Genomic DNA, 22,199 nt, shown 5'->3' on the forward strand with positions numbered 1-22,199 from the left:
CCCCCGACACCCCACCTGACACCCCCCCCCCGACACCGCCCCTGGCACCGCAGCTGACTTGTCAGGCTGTCCACCCTGAGGAGGAGTCTGAACCTGTCTGAATGTGACTCTGCTGTGTGCATAGCCTGGAGTAGCTTCCTTAGGACGTTGCAGAGGAAAAGGGACACGTGCGCAGCCTTCGAAGGGCTTCCTGTGCTTAGGCGGAGAGCCCGTCGTGGGTACGGGAGGTCTGGGAGATTGGCACGGTGTGGGGGTCATGGATTTTGGAACGGAGCTTCGAGGCTATAGGTGAATGCTTTCATTTGTGTGAAATTGGAAGTAAGAATTCTGGTGTCGTTTCAACCATAATACTCTCCTCATTCACACTTAAAACCTACCGTGTTTTGGTGAGGTCATTTCAGCAACAAGTGATGGACTCAGCTCCGCTGATGGCTGTCCCCTCTTCCCGCGTGGCCTGTGGCCTGGCTCCATCCAACTCTGCAGTCTTGTCTCTGCCGGGTCACCCTGTCCCGCAGGGCTCACGGCACTGGCTGCCCCCGAAGTGCCATCTTCCGCCTCCGCCCCCGTGCCTGTCCCGAATTCCCACGCTCGCTCCTGTTCCTGCCGTTCCTGAGGGAGGGGCTCTGTGTGGTCGTCCACCAGTCCCCAAACCTGAAAGCAGGCTGCGCGAGGCAGCCTCAGCGGGTGTCCGTGGGATTGAACTTGTGAGTGACAGTGCTCACCTGCGCACGTCCTGAGTGCCTTTGGGAAGCCCGCTCCAGTGCGGGCAGAGCGTCCCTGGAAGCCTCCCGTCCTGCTGGGTCGAGGAGCTGGCCCCCCGGGGGCAGGCGCCTTCTCTCGTCCCTGGTGCTCAGGCCACCACTCCCTCTCCAGCGGTGCGCAGAGGATGGAGTGTCCTTCAGCAGCCACTGGGAGGTTCTAGGGCAGGCAGGGGACGGAGAGTTTCCTCGGGGGGTTGGTTGTGCGCCAGAGGCAGATGGAGAGCTTGGCGACGGGGTGTGTGGACCCCGGCGTGAGTCTGTGGTGGCTGATGGCTCGCGTGGCACTTGGAGGAGGCGGTGAGCGCATGGCCGGGCGAGGTGGGCTGGGACTTGCGCCCGGCTGCGTCTGACACACAAGGCCACCCTCTGGGCCCAAGTACCGCAGCCCCAGACCACAGCCAGGGTCGGCTGTGCCCTGTTGGTCGGGGGTGTTCCAGAGACTGCCGGACGCGCTCTTAGGGTCTGTGCTGTGAAATCCGCCCCACCGGCCGGTCCCTGGGTTTCCTTTCACTCCGGCTTTGTCGCTGCAGTTACTGCTGGAGCCCCAGGGTTGGGGTGTCCAGACAAGGAATGAGTTTGGCTCGGAGAGGAACGCGAATGTGCCGCATGCGCACGTGTGCACACACACTCAAGCCTGGGGCCGCTCGCTTCGACGGAGCAGGTGCGCGGGGCAGACATCCTTTGCTGGAAGCTTCCTCCTCCAGAGGGAGGGGCTCCCCTGACGGGCCGCTGCAGCCTCGCGGCCCCCTCTCCACCGAGTGTGGCAGCCGGTGAGCGTGCAGGTCTGTAAAACCAGCTGCCGAGGTGTGCACCAGCGAGGGCTGCGCCCCTCAGACAGGAAGCCCTCTCCGGGTGACGACGAGGCCCCGTGTGTCCCCCCCCCCGCCCCGGGTTCGGGGGCAGGGGTGAGGGAGGGAGAGAGGCTCCTTGGGCAGCAGAAACCATTGGAGGGATGGAAGCAGCTCTGGGGGGTGGTGAGGCCTGCAGCCAAAACATGACCTCCGCTTCCAGAGACATATTCAGTGAGCTTTGGTGAGGTCTGAGTGACCCTGAAACGTGCCCGCTTTAGGTTGAGGGGCGGTGGGTGTGCAAGTGCGTGCAGCCACGCCGCCCTGGACTCCCGCTGCAGAGGTCTGCGTGTGAAAGCCTCCCGGGTCTTGGTGGCAGGCGGCTCGCTGCTGTTGGGGGGGGGGGGGGCCCGCTGGAGGGCAGGTGTCCAGGCCGGCTGGGTGTGGGGGTGAGTGACGGGAGGCAGGCGCCGCATTCAGCCATGGTCCTGCTGCTGGCTCCCTGTCCCTGCAGGACTGGAGTGAACCAGTTTCTTCTGACCGCCTCCAGCACCAGCAGGGTTTGCGGCTGTGCTTTTGTCCTCAACCAATTGGAAATCACCTGGAGTTTTACTCCCAAGCACAAAAGAAGGTCAGAGAGAGGAGGCCCGATGGTGGCGATCGCCTGCGCCCCCCCTTCCCGGGGCCGGGCTGGATGGGGCCCCTGCCGCTCTTGTCTCTGGCTGTGCCCTCCGCCTCCGCTGGAGAGGCCTTTCATGTCTGCATTTCCTCAGCAGGGTGGGCGGGTGAACGATGGTGTTTACGTGAGGGCTGCCACTGACCCGTGTCCCTGTGGCCGTCCCCATGATCTGGCCATCCCAGTGCTCTGGGCGGCATGCTGTTGGCTTTTGCCTCACTGCCGCCTCCGAGGGGCTCCTTCTGGGCCAGGCCCTCGGTCACTGGAGGCCTGGACGGAGGCCAGCGAGAGCCCTGGGCCAGAGCCACTCCCCAGATGCAGGGGCTCACTTGGACGTGCTGGAAAAGCTCCACGAGGTCAGAAGTATGTGGGGGGTCCAGTGTGTTAGCTCCTTGTGTCCTTGTAGCGAAGCAGGTGGGAGCAGAGAGGCAGCCTCCCTTCCCTTAGGAGTCGATACTCAGGTGGCCTCTCTTTCCCTCCAGAAACGAAGGCAGCTATCTTTCCTGGTGAACATGCTGCCCTTCACCCATGTCAGAGGAGGGCCAGAGAATTGGCGGCACCAGTTTGAGGGGTGAGGGGTGAGGGGATGGCCTGGGCCCCCGAGTCCTGGATTGCAGAGGGTGCCCCGGCTGTCAGTTTTTATGGCACAAGAGGCTTTATGTCGGCGTTAAAGGCAGGTGCCAGGAGAGAGCCCCACATCCTGTCTACCATCAGCTGACACGCTGAAAATTAACCAGCAAGGTAAAAACAGTAAAACCTGGACTAATGGGTTAAAACATTTTAAAACTGTTACTGAGACACAAAATCACATAAAGTGTACAACTCCGTGTTGGACGGTCATCCCGCTAATGATTTGATTTTTAAAAATCACCTTTTCTGAACACACAAGGGAGAATATGTTCTTATTGTAGAACGATTTAAACGTTCTGCAAAGCTCCCTCCAAAGCAGTTGTAGGGAGAGGCCAGGCTGCCCCACGTGAGGAAGTGCGCCAGGCCTGTGCTGGTGACGAGCTTGTGACCGGTCACTCAGGGGCCCCGAACAGCCCTGAACAGAGCCTGCCTGAGAAAGCCAGAAGACCGTGAGGACCCACGCCATGGCGTCAGTCCGCATACGGACCACCCGTGCGATGCCCGCCGAGCCCCGGCCGAGCTCCTCGGGACAGCGTCCCGGGAGCTCCTCCTGGGATGGTGGGCACAGAAGTCCAGCAGTGTTTGTCATGGGTCTCAATCTGCTTACTGACAGAAAGGTCCTCAGACACTGAGGAAGGATGACATTTTTGTGTGTCTGAACTTGCTGGTTTTCAATAGTGTTCTTTTTTCCAAAGGAATGTTACTAAGCCTTCAGTTCTCTGAGCTCGGATATACGTTTTTTTGGAAACCTTACATCTTTGCTTGAGGTGATAAACTGTCGTAGTTCATGGTATCTCTGTAAATTGCAAATGGAATCTTCCAAGCACGGAATACCGAGAACAGAAGGACAGAAGGAAATGAGATCGTTCGTGTTAGCACAGAGGAAATCACAAGCAGCGGTAACGCCAGTGAAGTTCTTGTTGCCCACGGACTGCGTTCTGAGAGTCTTTAGCCATGTGATTCGATCTCTACAACAGACCTGCGAGGGTTACACACGGGTGTCCTCCTCTTACAGGTGACAGAGCACAGGAAGTTGGGTGACTCACCCATGTGTCGGAGCTGAGATCCCAAGTTCAGTCTCTGAGCCCGCACCCCCGCATCTCCTAAGGGGCCCTCCTGAATTACAGACGAGGCTGTTTCTCCAGCGGTCAGTGAAGGAGCATGGCAGGCTTCCAGATACGAGCCCTGGGCTCCTTACAAGGGCCCCAATTCCATCTTGCACCTGGGAACACAAGCATGAGCAAGGCCAGCCCGGGCCCCCCAAGACTGTGCCCAGCCTCTGGGTCTGGAGAGATACTTGGAATGCTCGGCCCCCCTCAGGTGGTCCCGTCGGGGCAGCTGCAGACAAGGGCCAGGAGCGCTGGTCTTCCAGATAACTGGGCCGGGGCCAGATGGGGCGGGAAGGCCTCTGTTCACCTGCCTCCCAGGCCGCCCGCCACGGAAGCAGTCGGCATGTCACTGGAGTGCCACAAAGCTGTGTGACCTTGGGCCTTTGGGGTTTTGATGGAAGGGCAGCCTTACATCATCTGCGTCTTAGGGGTGGGGGTAAGAGGGGGCATCCCGGGGGAATAATGGAAGCAGGGCCCCACCCTTCTGGGGTGGAATCGGGCTGTCCAGCATAGGAGCAAGTCGGCCCCACCAGCCTGCTGGTGGGCGAATATAACCGGGACGTGACTTGCCTGCCAAGAACACTGCTCTTTGGGGCTAAAAATGAGTCCTACATCCTAGGTGAGCCATGGGGTAATGCGAGTTCCTTCTTTGTTTTTAGTCATGGGACATTTTTTTCCGAAACACCAATGCTGGAGCGCCGCCGGGCACCGCCTACCAGAGCCCGCTCCCCCTGAGCCCGGGCTCCCTGTCTGCCATGGCGCGAGCACAGCCCCTGGTGGACGCCCAGCCCAACGTGGACAAGCTGGTGGAGGACCACCTGGCAGTGCAGTCTCTCATCAGAGCCTACCAGGTAAGGCCCACCCGCCGGCCGGCAGTACATCAGTAACGGAGGGCGCCCCGACTGACGTGTCATGGAACCAGGCACCTCTCCGTGCCCGGGAGCCGGGGGGGGCAAACACGAAATACGCCAGGAGCGGAAGAGCCGGGACAGACCGTCTGAGCCCGCTTGAGCACGTCCTTGCTGCCTGTGGCAGCTGCCCTGTAAACAGCTCCTGTTTATTCCACAAGTTGACAAGAAAAACTGGTGGGCAGGGAAAAGCTGTCCTTGCTGGGGTGTCGAGGGGGCTGCTGATCACCAGGAGGGAGCAGTGACCGGAGGGGGTGTGCCCCCTTCTCAGTCACCAGCACCCACATACGACCAGAGGAGATGAACCTGTAGAGTTTGGGACAGAAGCAGAGCCCACGAGTGCATGAGAGGTGGGTGAGGGGCAGGCGGTCTCCAGGAGTCTTCCAGTTAGCGGTCCATGCCGTCAGAGGCTGTTGGGCAGGACACGGGGGGCTCCCCCCACCTTTCTCCCCCTGGCAGGGAGGAGCCCAGAATTCAGACCAGAACACCTGTTCTGAGAGTAGCTCTGAAGACAGGAGGAGAAATCAGGCCTGGGGGGGAGTGCTTTCCAGGGTCCCTGGGCACCTGGGCTCCCCTGCCGCCGCCTCTTCCATGGACCACACGGAGTTCTCGTCTCTCCTGAGCACATTTCCAGGAGACGCCACGGGTCAGGACAGCAGGTCCTGGCGAGTGGACAGACGCTCCAAGCCATGTGGTCGGCATGGCCATGTGCTCTGGAGCGTTGTTCAGTGGTCATTTCTGGAGGAAGGTCATTTGGTGGCTGTTGCCTGCCTCGTGTAGCCTCAGTAACTTCACGCAGTCCCAGGTCCCCCTCAGCAGCCACCCGCTCTCAAACTGCTAGCAAACAGTCGTGGGTCAGGTGGCCAAGACTTGGAGTTGGGAGGGATTGTCTTCCTCCTTTTGCTTCTCAGACACTTCAGATCAGAAACCGAAGTCCTAGCGCCCCTCGGCGGGGCCTGGGCTCCCCTCCTTGGGGGCACTAACGTGCTGAGCTGCGCGGCCCCACGCGGGCATCAACCCATGTCCCACTTTGTTTATCCAGGGGAACTGCAAGGGTCCCCAGAACTGCCCAGTTTACTGTGACCCGAGTTTATCTCTTTTTGTAAGCACAAGAGCACTTTCATGATAAAATGTTTGAAGGCTTTTTTTTTTTTTAACTAATTTTGTTACTTGGGGTTCAAGTTTGACCAAGTGTAACTTTTCCCCCCCACAGCCCGCGGGTCCTGCTTAACGACTGCTTGTGTTATTGCTTCCAGGTCAGGGGTCACCACATTGCAAAACTTGATCCTCTCGGAATTAGTTGTGTAAATTTTGATGATGCTCCGGTAACTGTTTCTTCAAACGTGGGTGAGAATTAATCTGTAAATGCTAATTTTAATGTAATTTTACTTTTTTTTACCCCTTCCCTCTTTTTTTTCTCCTGTCCTTTTGTGTGTGTCCCCCTCCCTCGCTGGCCCATCCGTAGATACGAGGGCACCATGTAGCACAGCTGGACCCCCTGGGGATTTTGGACGCCGATCTGGACTCGTCCGTGCCCGCTGACATTATCTCCTCCACAGACAAACTTGGTGAGGGTCTGGGAGCGGCCAGCGCTGCGCTGCTTAGCTGCTCTGCGTCACGGCTGTGGCGGCCAGGACGTCCTCAGACGGAAGGGAGAGGCTCTTAAGTTTCCTTCGTTCTGATCACTTGAAATTTAGCGTGTTTGGGGCAAGTTACTTTTATCCCAGCTTTTCAGCCAGACTCCATGAGCTCAATTGTCTGAGTCTCAAAATCGGAGAGTAAAATTTGGGGCAGACAAGGTTTGTGGCACCGAGGAAAAGATGACCTCCCGGGCAGGCGGGTCACCTGACATGCCAGACGCCGGCTCTGCTGGCTTGGTTTCCAAGTCCCGGTTCAGCACGGCCTCCGCCCGACGCGGCCTCGCTGCGCGCTGGGCTCCTTGGCGCACGGCACGGCCTGCCTTTAACGGGCGGGTTCCAGAGCGCGCGGTGCACCGGGTGTCGATTCCTAAACGCTGGTGATCACACTGAGGAAGGAAACTTTGGAAGGCATCCCAGCGCGCGGGGCGGTGCGTGGAGCTCAGGCAGCTGCTGTCACGCGTCCCCGCTCCTTCCTCTGCCTCCAGGAAGCACACACAGGGCGCGGCTGGGCTCCCCCTGCAGTTGCTTTCTCAAGTTAATCTGCTCTCGGTCACCGTGCCGCTAACCTGTGCTGAGATGACTGATCCGGAAATGGCCAGGTGCCCACCGGACGCACCGTGCATGCTAATAAAACTCACGATTGCCTCCCTGCCCTAATGCTGCTCTCCGGGAGGGGACGGAACTCGCCTCCTCGAGCAGTGGTCTCTAACCCTCTGTGACGCCCCAGCACTCTAGCACCCCTGGGCTGTGGCGTGAGTGGTCAGGCTCGAGCCAGGTAAGGCGAGGTTTCCGACGGCGTCGGCTTCAGGGTCCCTGTTAGCTAGCGGTCTGTCACCGCCGTCTTCACTGGAGAAAGGCCCCCCCACTGCTGGGGGGTCCGGGGCTGCTTCCCCTCTCCTCCTCCTCCCCACGCAGCCCCAGCGGCACCCCGCCCCACACGGCCTGTGCTCGCCTGGCCTGAAGCAGCGCGGTGGCCCCCCCAGGTGTTGAAGGCCTGGGGCCTCTCCAGAGAGGGGTGAGGGCCTCTGACACCGTGAGGCATTCCAGCAGGAGGGGGGCACAGGAGGTAGGGGGCACCCTCTCCCGCCCCAAACTGCATCACCCTGTGGCTCATTCATGGTTGTCAGTTTCTTGGTATTAAAATGGGTGTTTTTTGGTGGTTCTCCACTCTCATTTGAACTTCAGGGCGGGGGTGGGGGGGGAGATGTGAAGCTGTGCTCGGTCCCACGTGAGACTGGCCAGGGCAGGACAGCCACAGCCTGGAGCACCGGCAGAGGTTGCTTAGAGGTCCCCGTGCAGGCTGGGACGCCTGGCGACGCTCCAGTGTCCCCGTCCCAGCGCTGGTCGAGGGCAGACACGGGTGGGGGCAGGGCCTCTGTCGTTCTTCCCAGTTTGTTCCCGGCCACCGTGGCCTCACCCTGCATTCCCTCCTGGAGTGGTGCCCCGAAAGTTCGTGAGGCACCAGGAGGGCCACACAGACGTGGCCCCAGAGCCCCCCGGGCTCTTCTGAGGAAGGAGATGCTGCCTCCCCTGGCCAGGAGCCCTTCAGAACCACCAGGACCAAGTCAGGGAGCAGTCCCCTGCTTTGTAGAGGAAAGAGCATTTGCATCCTGAGAATTTGAAATAGTTGTGATGAGTTCTTTCTTTGGGTGCAAAAAGCGGAAATAGTGAATCTGCAGGAACGTTAGTTTGAATTGTGTCACCTTTGGTGCATGTAGGTCTTCGGGAAAACAGCCGGTCCAGCCCGACCGCTGCTCGTGGACCTGGACACTTCTGGGTGCTTCCATGCCCCTCGCCTCCTCTGGGCCACAGGCCTGGCCTCAGAGCTAGCTCCCCGGGCGGGAGCCCCGGCTCAGCCAGGACCGGCCTGCACCTCCTCCTCTGTAAGGCGGCTTCAGAGTTAAATAAAATCCTCAGAACAGTGCCTGCAGCTTCCTAAGCTCCATGACGCTGTGAGCTAGTGCGATTGTTAACGATCTTTCGAGCTAGGTCGCTGCCAGGCCCTCTGGTAATGAGGTAAATTCAGAAACCGAGGGACGGAGCACGCAGCCTGGGGTCACACCAGAGCTGATCGTGGTGAGGGAGCCCCGGAGCTGGGGCTGGAGCAGGGTGGCCTGTGTGTTCCGTGTGGAGCCCGGGTCCCTCTTGTGCCTCCTCTGGGCTCACCTCCCCTTCTCCCTGTGGATGCAGGCAGTTTCTCCATCCCCTTGTGGGGAGCCCAGGCTCGGGAGATGCTCGCTCCCCACATGTCTGAGAGCACGTTGTACTGCTGGGGAAGGTGGGTGGAGGGGCAGCGGGGGGCAGGCGTGAGCCCAGGGGGCAGCAGGCTGTCTCCGAGGGCTGCTCATGCTGGCGTGCAGCGCGAGCAGGGCTATGTCCACTCCCAGTTTTTTAAATAAAGTAGATTGTGTGAAATAATTTCCATTAAGCTCTTGACCTTTGACTGGTTTGGAGAAGGTTGGGAATTGCGGGCCTAGGGTCCCTACCCTGATGTCACACGCATTCTCCTGGCCCCCGAAGTGACGGGTGGAGAGAATTCACGGGCAGGCTCTTAGCGGTCACGGGAGACTCGGCGGGCATGCAGGGCCCCTGGGTGGCGGGATGCTGGGCTTGCCGGCACATGTGGTGCGCACACAGCGTTCTGCCTTCCGCCAGCGCGGCAGAAGCGTTGTTGAGTGATGACGGTAATTCAGATTTTAAATGTAAACTAACGTCAGTACAGTTTCTCAGCTGGCCCATAATTGGGTGGATGATTATTAGCAACAGGGTACCTTTTCCCAGGATGTGTTTTGTCAGGAGCTGGGTTCCAGGTGGGCCCCAGGAACGCATCCTCATCTGGACCCGGTCGGCCCTGGACGAGGGTCGGGAGCACTGACACGAGACGCCCGGGGGAGTGTTCCACCTTGAATCCCTCAGGGGGTCTGGACAGGATCGGGTTTCCTAGCGAGGCCTTTCTGGTTGGCCCTAGATTAGGGTCAGGGTGTGGCTATCGACGGCAAGGTCCAGACGGGGAGTCCCGCGGAGTCAGGGTCATTGCTGTCTTCACTACAAACAAACTGGACGTAACCACACCTGTGTCCTGTGTGGGCATGCAGCGCTGGCTTTGTTGGGGTGGGGAGGGAGCTGAGCCACCCTCGGCTGGTCTGGGACGTGCAGAAACGTCCCACTGACCTGCCCTCCGTGTCTTGCTTTCACATGCGGTGCGTGATGTGCCGGCACCTCTGGGTCTGTGTAGATGTGTACCGTGATTGCTCACGGGGACAGAGGTGACAGACATTTACTGTGATGTGAGGTTGAAACATAATTACAGGGGAACTTGAAACCCATTCAGTAGACCACAGGGAGGAAACCGCGATGCTTCTCTTGTTTGCCGTCGGTGTTCGCACACCGGCCGTCTCGGGACATGAGCTTGAGCTGAGGTCCTGCGGGCTCGGCTCCAGACCAGCGCAGGAGAGCCAGCGCGGCCACAGAGCGAGCCCCGGGAGCTCTTTGGTTCCCCGTGCGCCCAAGAGCGAGGTCTGCCCCGTGGCCGAGCAAGTGTGCAATAGCCACACCGTGTCGGAGCAAAGACAGCGTGCACACCGTCCTGCTAACTGTCCCCCAAGCTGTCGGGGCTCAGCACAGCACAGCACTGTGCAGGTAGGGGAAGAGTGAGAGGTTTGCAATGTAGCGAGAATTACCAAAATGTGACGCAGACAGGAAGTGAGCACATACTGTCGGGGAAATGGGGCCCATGGGCGTTCTGGATACCGGGCTGCCGCAAAGTTGTAAATTCCTAAAATTTATAAAAGAGAGAAAAACACACAAAACTCAGTATCTGTGAAGTGCGGTGAAACAAGGGGTGCCTGTAGTTAAAAGGCCAAATCAGGAGTCCAAAATGGCAGCACTTCGACCACGTCAGTGGGCTAGCTCGTTCCGGCGTGGCCTGGACCGGAGTCTCGCTGCCGGCCTGCTGACCTTCTAGAGCACTCCATGTCCACCAGGGCCACTTTTGCTCCCTTGACATCTGGGGAGAATGACTAAAAATAGAGTTGATCTTTAGTTAGCTTTCCTAATTTCAGAGCAACACAGAGCAGTTCACTTGACACCTGTAGGCTGCCGTGTGCGGCCATGAGTGAAGAGCTGGGGGTCGGGCTCACGCCGAGCCAAGGTCGCAGGGGTCATGCCTTGCAGAGGTGTCCTCCCAGACGCCCAGGCAGGCCGGGGGGCACCGTGGCTGAATCCCAGCCGCTCCGTGTCTCCAGCAGGGTCATGTGCACATCAGGGAGTAACGTGTGGGTTGCGGGGACCCCCGTGTGCTCTCTGCAGATGACACAACACCGGCTGTTCGTGTCTTCTGTTAAATCTGCCAGGAAGTACAGATAAGAATCCACAGAACCAGTACCCGGAGTGAACAGATGTCAGCATTTCAAGACATTCCATGTGTCACCTATAGAGTTTCTGAAAATAGGGCACGCTTGCAGTTCGCTGTTGTGGCGGGGCGCGGTCCTCCGTCTCGATTCTGAGGATTGCAGGGGAAAAAGGAAGATTCTTTTTTCTTGCCCGTAAGCAAGGCATCCACACTTCTGTGAGGAACTTGGATGATCTGTTGTCTTAAGAGCCGCCGGCTCTGCGGTCTTGGCTGGGTGCCGCTGTCCCCGCGGACGAGGAGGAGGGCTTGCCCACCCCGAGCGGGGGGCCCTGCCTCCTCTGACTCAGAGTTTTTGCTCTCCACCTCCAAGGCAGCGTCCGCTGGCCTTCCTCTGCACTGCCGGGGCAGGGAGCAGCTGCGGTGACCGTGAGCGCGCTCCCACCACTCAGCTGCCTGCCCTTGCGTGCCCTGCCGCCACGAGCCTCCCGGCCCCCGGCCCCCGGGGGACCAGGGTCAGGGGAAGGAGGGTGCTTTGTGTATCCAGACGAACACCTTGGCTTTCACCAGCGGCCAGGAAAGCTTGCTGCAGCGGGACCGTGGGCAGTCCTGGGGCGGTTCTGTGCAGCTGAGCTCCCTCCCGGTTCTGCCTTGTCGCTGAGCAGGGACCAAGGACCCACCTCTGTCCTTAGGACCCATCAGAATCTGGAGGGTTAGGGTCTAGCCCATTACCTGCTGCCCCACTTGTGAGGACCGTCTGCTAGAAATTAGGCCTTTTCATTTTCTGTTCCCTGGTTTTGTGAGCCCGAAGCTAGGTTGGGTGGGTTCGATTTCCCAGGAGAGCGCTGTGTCGGCCTCTTCTCCAGGACAGGGAAGCAAGGAGGTCTTTCCTGCGTCAGGAGCGGCCTTTCCCTCCTTTGGGCTCACCTCATTCCAGCTGTTTCTGAGCAGTTCCCACGGGTGCCCCAGTAGCTGTCGGCCCCCTGAGCCCCACCCTGTTCCCCTCCGGTGTCTGTCTGTGTGGCGGTGTCTGTGCCCCCCGTGACCGCGGTGACGGTGCAGGGTTGGGATGTCTGGGTCTTGAACTAACTCTCACTGTCTTTTTCCTTCTGCGCTCACCCACGCCACCTCACTCTGCCTCTCAGACCTTGCAGTGTTCAAGGAACGACTCCGAATGCTAACAGTAGGAGGTAGGAAAATAACGCGCCTTTCACCTTTCTGGAGCTGAGGACCTCATTTGAACAGGATGTGCAACTTTTCCCAGCATGCGATTTGGGGAAAGTTGACTGTTAATTGTACTGAAGTGCGTTGTCCCGTCATTCAGCTGTCACCCAGCAGGGATCGCCACTTCTGTGTCATATCTGTTTCCGTCCATTCTCACCTCCCGTGTGTCTTGCCTCTGCTTCGCTGAGCTTGTCTTCTAGTGCAGGCTGCCTGGAGCTCCTGCCGAGCCGGCGGGGGGCGGAGGCCACACGGCATTCTGCATGTCGGCACACCCTTTCCTCCACCTCTGCACTGTGTCTTCAACTGGGCTCTGGATTCTTTCAGATTCTGCTTCCTGGGCATTTGGGACGAGATTTCTCTGTTGATCTTCCCATGTTTGAAGGACAGTTGAAGTATTGATAAAAACTTACTCCATGAAGTAAGGAATCCTCAGTGACCCATGGTTCTGGGCAAAGCACCTTTGAAGAATCCAGAGTGAGGTGCTGGTCCCCGTCTGCCTGTTGTCACTTCCCCGGTGGCCAGGCTTCCCTCCATGCCAGGTGGCCCTGAGAACTTCTCGTTTTCCTCCATCTGATCGTAGCTGTGAGACCCCAGTTTTGATTACACTTTTTGTTTTTGCAATCATCATAGATTAATATGCAGTTGTAAGAATTCACAGGGAGCCTCGTGCCTCACAGCCAGTCCCACGGTGGTAACGTCTTGTACACCATAGCACATCCCACCAGGGTGCTGGCTAGGCCACACGTCACCTCGTCACCTCGGGGGTGCCTTCCTGCAGCCTTCCTTAGCCACACCCGCTTCCCCTCCATCCTACTCCCATTTAACCCCTAGTAGCCACTATCCTGGGCTCCATTTCTGTAATTCGTCAGTGCAAGAATGTTATGCAAATGCAATCACAGTGTGTAATATTTTGGAATTGCCAGTTTTCAATCAGCCTGATTTTTCTGGGGTTCGAGCCAGGTGGCTTTGTAACACTGGCTTGTCCCTTCTTGCTGAGCAGAACTCCTTGCCGTGGGTGTCCCACACTTGCTTCCACTATTCATTCACTCGGAGGACCTTTGCATTGTTCCCATTCTTTGGCTAATCGGGTCTTTTGCCGGGCAAAATCTTGAATTCTGATAAAGTCTAGTTTGTCAGCGTTCCCTTTTATGAATTGTGCTTTTGTTGCCAAACCTCAGAACCCAGATTTTCTCCTACGTATTTTTCTTTTTTTCTTTAGGATGTATTTATTTATTTTAGAGAGAGAGGGTGAGTGGGGAGAGGGGCAGAGGCAGAGGGAGAGAGAGAATCTTTTTTTTTTTTTTTAATTTTTAAAGATTTTATTTATTCATTCAAGACACACAGAGAGAGAGAGAGAGAGCACGAGCAGGGGGAGAGGCAGAGGGAGAAGCAGGCTCCCCGCTGAGCCAGGAGCTGGACATGGGGCTCAATCCCAGGACCCTGGGATCATGACCCGAGCCGAAGGCAGATGCTTAACCATCTGAGCCACCCAGGCGCCCCGAGAGAGAATCTTAAGTAGGCTCCACACCAAGCGAGTAGCCTGACGCTGGGCTTGATCTCCTAACCCGGAGATCATGACCTGAACTGAAATCAAGAGTTGGCCTCTTAACCTTCTGAGCCACCCAGCCACCCCTTCTATCTATTTTTCTAATGGTTCTCTAGTTTTGCATTTTACATTTAAATCTACGATCCATTTTGAGTTAATTTCTGTATAAAACCTGAAGTTTAGGTCAAGGGTTTTTTTTTTGTTTTTTGCCTGTGGATGTCCGGTTTCTCCGACACTTGGAAACTTTGTCTTCCCTCTGTTTAATTGCTTTTGCATTTTTGTCAAAAATCAGTTGGATTGACTTGCGCCGATCTGTTCCTGGATTCTCGATCCTTTCCTAGCCTGTGTCTGTTCCCCAACCACTGTCACTCTCTGGGTTACCGTAGCTACTGAGCTTTATTTTCCTGCTTCTGAACTGTTTTGGCCTTTCTCTTTCCAGATGAATTTGAGAGAAGGCTTGTCTGTGTTTACAAAACAACTTGCTGACATTTTGGTAACAATGGTGCTAAACCTACAGATCTGTTTAAGAGAATTGGCGTGTTTACTCCATTGCCTCCCAATCCATGAACATAGTATGCCTCTCCATTTATTTAGATCTTTTTTTGATCTATTTCATCAGCTTTTCGTAGTTTTCAAGTCATGTGTGTGTTTTGTTAGATTTATGCCCAAGATTCTTTTTCTTTTTAATTTTAGTGTCTACATATCATTACTAATATCTAGAAATACAGTTGATTTTTGTGTTTATATTATATCCTGTGGTTTTGCTGAGCTCACTTATTCTAGGACTTTTTTTTTTTTTTTTTTGGTAGATTCCTTAGGATTTTCTGTGCAGATAATCGTATCATCTCACAAGAGGAACAGTTCTTTCTTTCTTTTTAACCTGTGTGCCTTTTATTTCCTTTTCATGCGTAATTGTGTTGGCTGGAACTTTTAGCACTATGTTAAGTAAGAGTCCTGAGAATGTACATCTTTACCTTGTTTTTGATCTTAGGGGGAAAGTTCTGTCTTTCATCACCAAGTATAATATTAGCTATAGATTTTTTGTAGATGTTATCAAGTTGAAGAAGTTCCCTTCTATTCCTGTTTTTTTGCTAGTTTTTATTTTGAAGAAGTGTGAAAATTTTCTGCATCTATTGATACAGCCGGGTGATTTTTCTTCTTTAACTTGATAGTATAGCAGATTACACTGATTTTCAGATATTGAACCAATCTTGTATCACTGGAATAAACTTCACTTGGTTATGGTGCCAAATTCTTTTTAAATATTGCTGCACCTATGTATTTCTTGCATGTATATTAATGAGGGATATTGGTTTGTAATTTTCTTTCATTTGTCTTTGCCATTCGTATCAAGGTAGTCCTAGCCTCATAAAATGAGCTGTTGTTGTTGTTCCTTTTCTGCTTAATACTTTGAAAGAGATTTTAGAGCTGGTGTTAATTCTTCTTTAAGTATTTGGTAGAATTCTGCAACAAAACCATGTGGGTTTGGAGATTTCTTTTTCAGAAGCTTTTTATTTAGGAATTCAATGTCCTTAATAGTTGTAGAGCTATTGGGGCGCCTGGGTGACTCAGATGGTAAAGCATCTGCTTTCAGCTAAGGTCATGATTCCAGGGTCCTGGTATCGAGCCCCACATTGGGCTCTTGGCTCAGCGGGGAGCCTGCTTCTCCCTTTCCTTCTGCCTCTACCGCTGCTCGTGTTCTCTCTGTCTGTATGTCTTTCTCTCGAATGAATAAAATAAAATAAAATAAATCTTTAAAAAAAAATAGTTGCAGAACTATTGCAAATTATCTGTTTCATGCTGCGTGAGTAGTGGCAGTTCACATTGTTCTAGGAATGGTGTGTTTCATCTGAGTTGTCAAGTGTACATATATAGAGTTGTTCATAGTATTCCCTTAGTATCTTGTTGATATCTGTGGGGTCTGTATTGTTATCCTGTTTTGTTCCTGATATTGGTAATTTGTGTCTTTGTTAGTGTTTTGTTTTGTTTTTTAAGATTTTACTTATTTGAGAGAGAGAGAGCATGTGTGCACAGAGGGAGAGTGAGAGGGAGAAGAAGACTCTCCGCTGAGTGGAGAGCCCGATGCAGGGCTCAAACCCAGGATCCCAGGATCATGACCCGAGCCAAAGGCAGACGCTTAACTGATTGAGCCACCCTGGCACCCCTTTTCCTTTGTTAGTCTTGTTAGAGGTTTGTCAGTGTTACTGATCTTTTCAGAGAATCAGCTCCTTGTTTCGTTGACTTTTCTCTGTTGTTTTGCTGTTTTCAGTACAATTGATTTAAATAGATTTCTGCTCTTATCTTTATTATTTCCTTATTTCTACTTTCTATGTGGGTTTTTCCCCCTCCTTTTCTAGGTTCTTGTGGTGGGAGTTTAGATTACTGATTTGAGATTTTTCCTTTTTTTTTTTTTTTAAGATTTTATTTATTTAGAGAGAGAGAGAGGGAGAGAGAGAGTGCACAGGAGGAGGGGCAGAGGGAGAGGGAGAATTCCAAGCAGACTCCATGCTGAGCACGGACCCTGATGCAGAGCCGATCTCACGACCCTGAGAGCAAGACCTGAGCTAAAACCAAGAGTCGGACACTTAACTGACAGAGCCACTCAGACACCCTGAGACTTTTCCTCTTTTGTAATGTGTGTGCTTACTGCTGTAAATTTTCCTCTGGGAAACTGCTTTAGCTGTCCCACAAAATTTGGTATTTCATATTTTCATTTTCATTCAGTTCCGTGTATTGATACTCTTTAATACTTCCTCTGTCATCCATGGATTATTTAGGAGTGTGTTGTTTCATTTCTAATAATTTGGAGAGTTTCCTTTTATCTGTTATTGATTTCTAGTCTCATTCCATTGTGGTTAGAGAATGCATTCTGTATGATTTCAGTTCCGCTAAATTTGTTGAGGATTTTTTATGGCCCAGTGAACTGTCTGTCTTGGCATATGTTCCATGGGCACTTGGGAAGTACGTGTATTCTGCTGTTGTCGGGCGAAGTGTTCTGTAAATGCCCATTAGATCCTATTGGTTGGTGGTTGTTGAGTCCTTCTATATCCTTGGCAATTTTCTGTTTTCCTTTTAAATGAATTATTGAGAGAGAAGAGTTGAAGTCTCCCAACTATATCTGTGGGTTTTTCTGTTTCTCCTTTCTTTCTTTTTTTTTTTCTTAAGGTTTTATTTATTTATTTGACAGAGATAGAGCCAGAGGGCACAAGCAGAGGGAATAGCAGAAGGAAAGGGAGAAGAAGGCTCCCCACTGAGCAGGAAGCCTGATGCAGGGCCCGATCCCAGGCCCCTGGGATCATGACCTGAGCCAAAGGCAGACACTTAACCATCTGAGCCACCCAGCCGCCTGTTTTTCTCCTTTCTGTCCTCAGTTTTTGGTTCACATTATTTGTAGGTCCATCATTGGGTTCATGCACAGTTGGGATTCCTCTGTCTTCTAGATGGATTGACCTATCATCATGTAATGCCCCTCTCTGTGTCTAGTAGTTTTCTTTGCTCTGATGTCTACTTTATCTGATAATAATGGAGCCACCTCTGCTTTTGGTTGTGTTTACAAGTTATATCTTTTTCTATCCTTTTACTTCTAATCTGTCTATATCATTATATTTGAAGGGGTTTCTTGTAGACAGGCATATCGTCGGGTCTTTTTTTATTTTTTAATCCACTTTGTCAATCTCTGTCTTTTAGTTGGCATATTTAGATCATTTATATTTAATGTAATTATTAATATGCTGGGGCTTAAGTCTAACATCTTGTTCTTTATTTTCTGTTTGTTTTCTTTTTCATTTCTCTTCCCTCTTTTTCCTGACTTCAGATGGGTTTTTAAGTCTGTATTTTAGAATTCCAATATTTTTAGTCATATCTTTGTGTTTTTAGTAGTTGTTTTCAGGGTTTTTTGTGGCCGTCTGGGTATGGTATTATATGTACACGGCTTATCACAATCTACTGGTGTCATTGTTTTATGAGTTCAAATGAAGTGTAGAAAGTGTACCTCCCTCTATATCCCTTTATCTTCTTCATTTAAAATCAAATTGTTTTAAATATTTTCTCTACATGTTTAGAACCACAACAGACAGTGTCATAAGTTTGGCCTCGACCATCAACCCTAAGTTAGAAGACCCAGGAGGAGAAGGGAAGTCTGCTTTATTAACCCGTACTTTTTTTTTTTTAAAGATTTTATTTATTTGACAGAGAGACACAGCGAGAGAGGGAACACAAGCAGGGGGAGGAGCAGAGGGAGAAGCAGGCTTCCCGCTGAACAGGGAGCCTGATGTGGGGCTTGATCCCAGGACTCTGGGATCATGACCTGAGCTGAAGGCAGACACTTAACGACTGAGCCACCCAGGCACCCCTAACCTGTACTTTTTATTCCATGTTCTGTCTTCCTTCCTAATGTCTAAGATCCCTTCTGATGTCACTTCCTTTCTCTGTAGAGAATTTTCTCTAGCCATTCCTGTAGGTGATAGACTGTCTTCATTCCCTGCAACTGAGAATGCTCCATTTCCCCTTCGTTCCTAAAGCGTGCCGTTCCTGGATACGGGGCTCTGAAAAGTGTGTGCCCCTGTTCTGCCCCCCCCACCCCCACTCCTGATGAGAAACCCTCTGCCTTCAAGTGGTTTTTTTCCCTCCTTTTACTCTGGCTGCTTTCAGGATTTTTTCTTTGTCTTTAATTTTGAGAAGTGTAATTATGCTGTTTTGGCGTGGTTGTATTTGGGTTTCTCCTGGGGGCTCACGCTGCTTCTTAGATCTGTGGGTTGAAGTCTCTGGCCATATTTGGGGCATTTCAGCCATTATTTTCCAGGTCCCTTTTTTCATCTTCCCTTCCCTCCTCCCCTTCTGGGATTCGTGGGCACAAACAAGAAGGCTTCTGTTTTATGTTACCTGTCCCCGAGGCTTTCTTCATTTCTCTCCGTTGTTCAGATTGGTTCATCTCTTTTGTTCTGTCTTCACGGTCCCTGGTCCTCTGCCCTCCAGCCCACCTGCCCAACTTTAATTCAGGTGATTGCATTTTGCAGTTTCAGACTTTCCCGTTTGGTCCTTTTCTGCATCTTCAGTTTTTGTAGATACTTGGCTTCCCACCGTCCCTGTCACGTTCTGAGTGCCCACTAAAGTCGTCTGAGGATGGCTCCTGGAGAGCCCCAAGCGGGTAGTTCCAGTGTCCGTCTAGGAGCTAGTGTCTGTTGGTTATCTTTCCCCATTCGGTCTAAGGGATTCTGGGTTCTTGTTGTGAGGGATTCTTTTCTTGAAACCAGGATGTTTGGGTATTATCAGACTTGGAATCGTACTCTGATCTCTGTTAAAGCAGGGCCCGTCTGAACACTGCCGTGGCAGGGAGGGGCCCCGGTCCCCACGGACCCTGCTGACGCCAGGATGGGGAAGTGGGCTGGTGCATCCTCTCTTGGAGGGAGCAAAGTCTGGGCTCCCTGGTGGGCCTTCTGTGAAACCCTGGGATGGAGCTGGACGTTGACATGCCTCGCAGCCTGCAGGGGTGTGGCTGGGCTGCAGTGTGTGCTGCATGTTTGGGTAGAATAGAGCGGTCATTGTCTGAGTTCTCCGCCCTGCTCAGCTGCCCCTCTCCTGACCCTTTAGAGAGAGCAGCTTTCATTGGGGCTTTTTTGGTCTGCATGTGGAGGAGTTCTCAGGTTGTTTGTTCTTTGCCCCAAGTTTGGGATGTGGGAGCCCAGAAGGAAATCTGGGGTCCTCACTGGCTGGTCAGCCGCCTTCTCCACCTTCTGGCTTTGTCTTATGTTTGTTTTACCTATGATGTCTGGGCTCTGTAGTTGCAGCTAGTAGGGAATAGATAGGAGTACGTCTGCTCCACCTTCCTGGAAGCGGTGTCCGAGAGTCAATTTCTTGTGTGACTGAAGAACATAGCAGCAGGGCTGGCCGTTTGGAGGCTCAGCAGGACCGCCCGGGAGTGGTCAGCACAGGGTGACGTAGCCGAGGAGCCGCCCTCGCACCAAGGCAGGGTCCTGCCAAGCTGAGGGTCTCTGGATCAGAGTGTTCTCGACAGGGTGTATACACCTGTCCTCAGCATCTAGGAAGAATGGCCCCCACATGATTCTGGCTGTCCTCCGTAAATACCACGAGCCAGGCGGTGATCGCCCGGAGCCTCAGCAGACCTCTGCGGTGGCCCGTCCCCATTCTGGGTAGAATAGCAGCAGGAAAGGGGCACGTGCGTTTCCCCAAGCCACTGCGGCCGTCACTGCCCCCATGTGAAAAAACTTTTGTTTCAAGAAAGCACGAAGGGTTTGGAAAACGTAGAATTTGCTTTTAAGACTTAAACAGTGTGTGCTGAGGTGTTAAATGCATGCAGGCTGCGGTCCCCACGGCAGCTTGGATGGGCACAGCGGGGCGTTCCTGGCCCCCGCGCGCCCAGGGAGTCAGCGCTGGGCTGGGGCCTGCACGTGGGCACTTCTTCAGCCCTCCCAGCGGTTCTGCCTGCGACGGCCGGAGGCCCCCTCCCGGCCATCCTGTGCTGTCGCCGCTCAGTTAGGCCGACACGAGGTCAAAGTGTGACCTCGCGCAGCCGGGTGTCCCGGGCCGCGGTGCGCTGGTGTCCCGCACGTTGGTGTGCCATGGCGCATCCGCCTCGCCCAGCCGGCATGAGCTCTCAGGGTCAGGGTCGGCGGGAGCCCAGTCTGCTGTGTCACCCGACAGTCCTCCAGCCTCTTCCCCGCGACGGTCACCGTGACGGGAAACAAGCCCGTCGTGCCCAACAGAGAGCCCTTCCTTTGCGTGTGTCAGTTCGAAATATGCTGTTAGAAGCGCCTTGCGTGGCGGGCGCTGCGGGAAATGCTGGTGACAAGTCAGTAGATCTGTGTTAGCGGGGGTCGGGGGGCCTGCCGAGTACGCCGTACAGGACGGGTGCAGACAGGCAGTTCAGAGCAGGGGGCAGCCGTCACCCCTGCCTCAGCGCCCCCAGCTCCTGTCCCCTCCTCACACGGGACGCGGGGCCCTTCCACACCAGTTCCTCAGTCGCTGCTTGAATCCCCTCCTTAACTACTTCTCATTTGCTTTCCGATTAACTTACTCAGTGCCTTTTCAAGTCAAAATTTGTGTTGCTGGGACCTTGAAAGACATTTATCTCTAGATTATGAAAAATTGGTGCACTGGACTAATACACGCATAATATGAATTTTATTCTTGTTTAGCTGTGATGCTAGTAATATTCTCAGCTTCTGTTTGTTGCTACAGTGTGTGTTTCTGGCTGTAAAATATTACTTATTTTTACGTATATCAGAGATTTTTATGATTTTTCCTCTTCTCTCTTCTCTCCTCCGGGGAGTCCCTTCCCCTTTCCATAAACTGTGGCCTCCGTGTGGCTGTGCCCGTCTCTCCTCACCCCTGCAGGGTTCTACGGCCTGGACGAGTCCGACCTGGACAAGGTCTTTCACCTGCCCACCACGACGTTCATCGGGGGGCAGGAGTCGGCTCTTCCCCTGCGGGAGATCATCCGGCGGCTGGAGGTAAGGGCACGTGGCGGCGTCCGCGGAAATCTCGTGCGCTTGCCCGAGACCTGTGTTGGCTGGAGGCTTCTCGACAGGCTGGTTATTTCTCTTGGTCCTCCGTTGTTTTAAAGTGGAAGAAAGAGGGGAGCTTTTTTGCTGTTTTATAGATAAAAATTCATGCTTTTTATTTTTACCATCAACCATAGGGGAGAACAAGCGTCTCTGTGCGTTTTGGTCTCCGTGGGAGCTTATTTCAGGTGTGGAGGTTCCCCGGAACCCGCTCCAGCCGCCGGGGACGAGGCGCCTTGGGCCGCGGCTAGAGCGGGGCTCCCCGGCCCAGACAGAAGTCTGTCTGCTCGCCTGCTCTTCTGCTCTTCTCCTCTGTCCCTTCTCCTTTCTGGACCTGGTTCGCGCGGAGCCTGCTGGGCCTGCCGCACACACGCGCAGCAGCTACGTGGGGGCTGCGCTGCCCCCTGCCTGAGTCCAGGCCTCGTCCGTACGGGTGGGGGTCCGTGCCGACGCTGCCCAGTAGGACAGACGGAGGAAACAAGTACTCTGGACGGGGCTCCCCAGAGGCATCGTGCCGTCACCTGGGGTGTTGCCGGGCGCGCACGCTCGATCGTGGGGGCACCTGGCGTCCTTGGCGCGCCCTGGCTGCGTGACGCCCAGTAGCGGGGCTCTCCCCGCCGGGCACCGGCACTGCCGCTCACACCCCGATCCGTGACTCGGGCGTGGTGAGGGGACCCGCTCTAGCCAGCGGGGTCTGATCAGAATGCTCCCACTGCTGCTGCCACACGGGGCTGTGGTGGCCTGGGAAGGTCTGAGCGTCTGCTGCTGACGTGGTCTTTAACGTGCGACACGCGTCCTGTGGTGTCAGCATCTCAGCTCGGCCTTCATCACCTCCCCCAGGCTACTGGGAAAATGTGGACACTCGCTGACTTGGTGCCAACGTAGGGTGTGGACACTGGGAGGGGTGGGGAGGGGTGTGGGCGTTGGGGGGGGGGGGGGGGGGGGGGGGGGGGGGGGGGGGGGGGGGGGGGGGTGGGGGGGGGGGGGGGGGGGGGGGGGGGGGGGGGGGGGGGGGGGGGGGTGGGGGGGCGGGGGGGGGGGGGGGGGTG

At 54.4% G+C, this 22,199-nt stretch overlaps 1 protein-coding gene across 4 annotated transcripts in view; it reads left to right on the forward strand.

The window, feature by feature from the left end:
* The window catches only part of OGDH (oxoglutarate dehydrogenase), a 70,832-nt gene that overhangs the window by 21,111 nt on the left and 27,522 nt on the right, over positions 1-22,199 (forward strand). For 2 of the 4 annotated variants that reach the window (XM_032430481.1, XM_032430482.1), the window contains exons 3-6: positions 4,624-4,815; positions 6,338-6,440; positions 12,006-12,050; positions 20,984-21,099. In XM_032430481.1, the coding sequence (XP_032286372.1) occupies positions 4,624-4,815; positions 6,338-6,440; positions 12,006-12,050; positions 20,984-21,099 (456 nt within the window). Of the gene's footprint in view, positions 1-4,623; positions 4,816-6,128; positions 6,220-6,337; positions 6,441-12,005; positions 12,051-20,983; positions 21,100-22,199 lie in introns of all 4 variants that reach the window. The other 2 variants (XM_032430483.1, XM_032430484.1) reach the window with 2 other exon arrangements.

Source organism: Phoca vitulina, unplaced genomic scaffold (assembly GCF_004348235.1).
Source record: "Phoca vitulina isolate PV1807 unplaced genomic scaffold, GSC_HSeal_1.0 scaffold44, whole genome shotgun sequence".
NCBI lineage: Eukaryota > Metazoa > Chordata > Mammalia > Carnivora > Phocidae > Phoca > Phoca vitulina.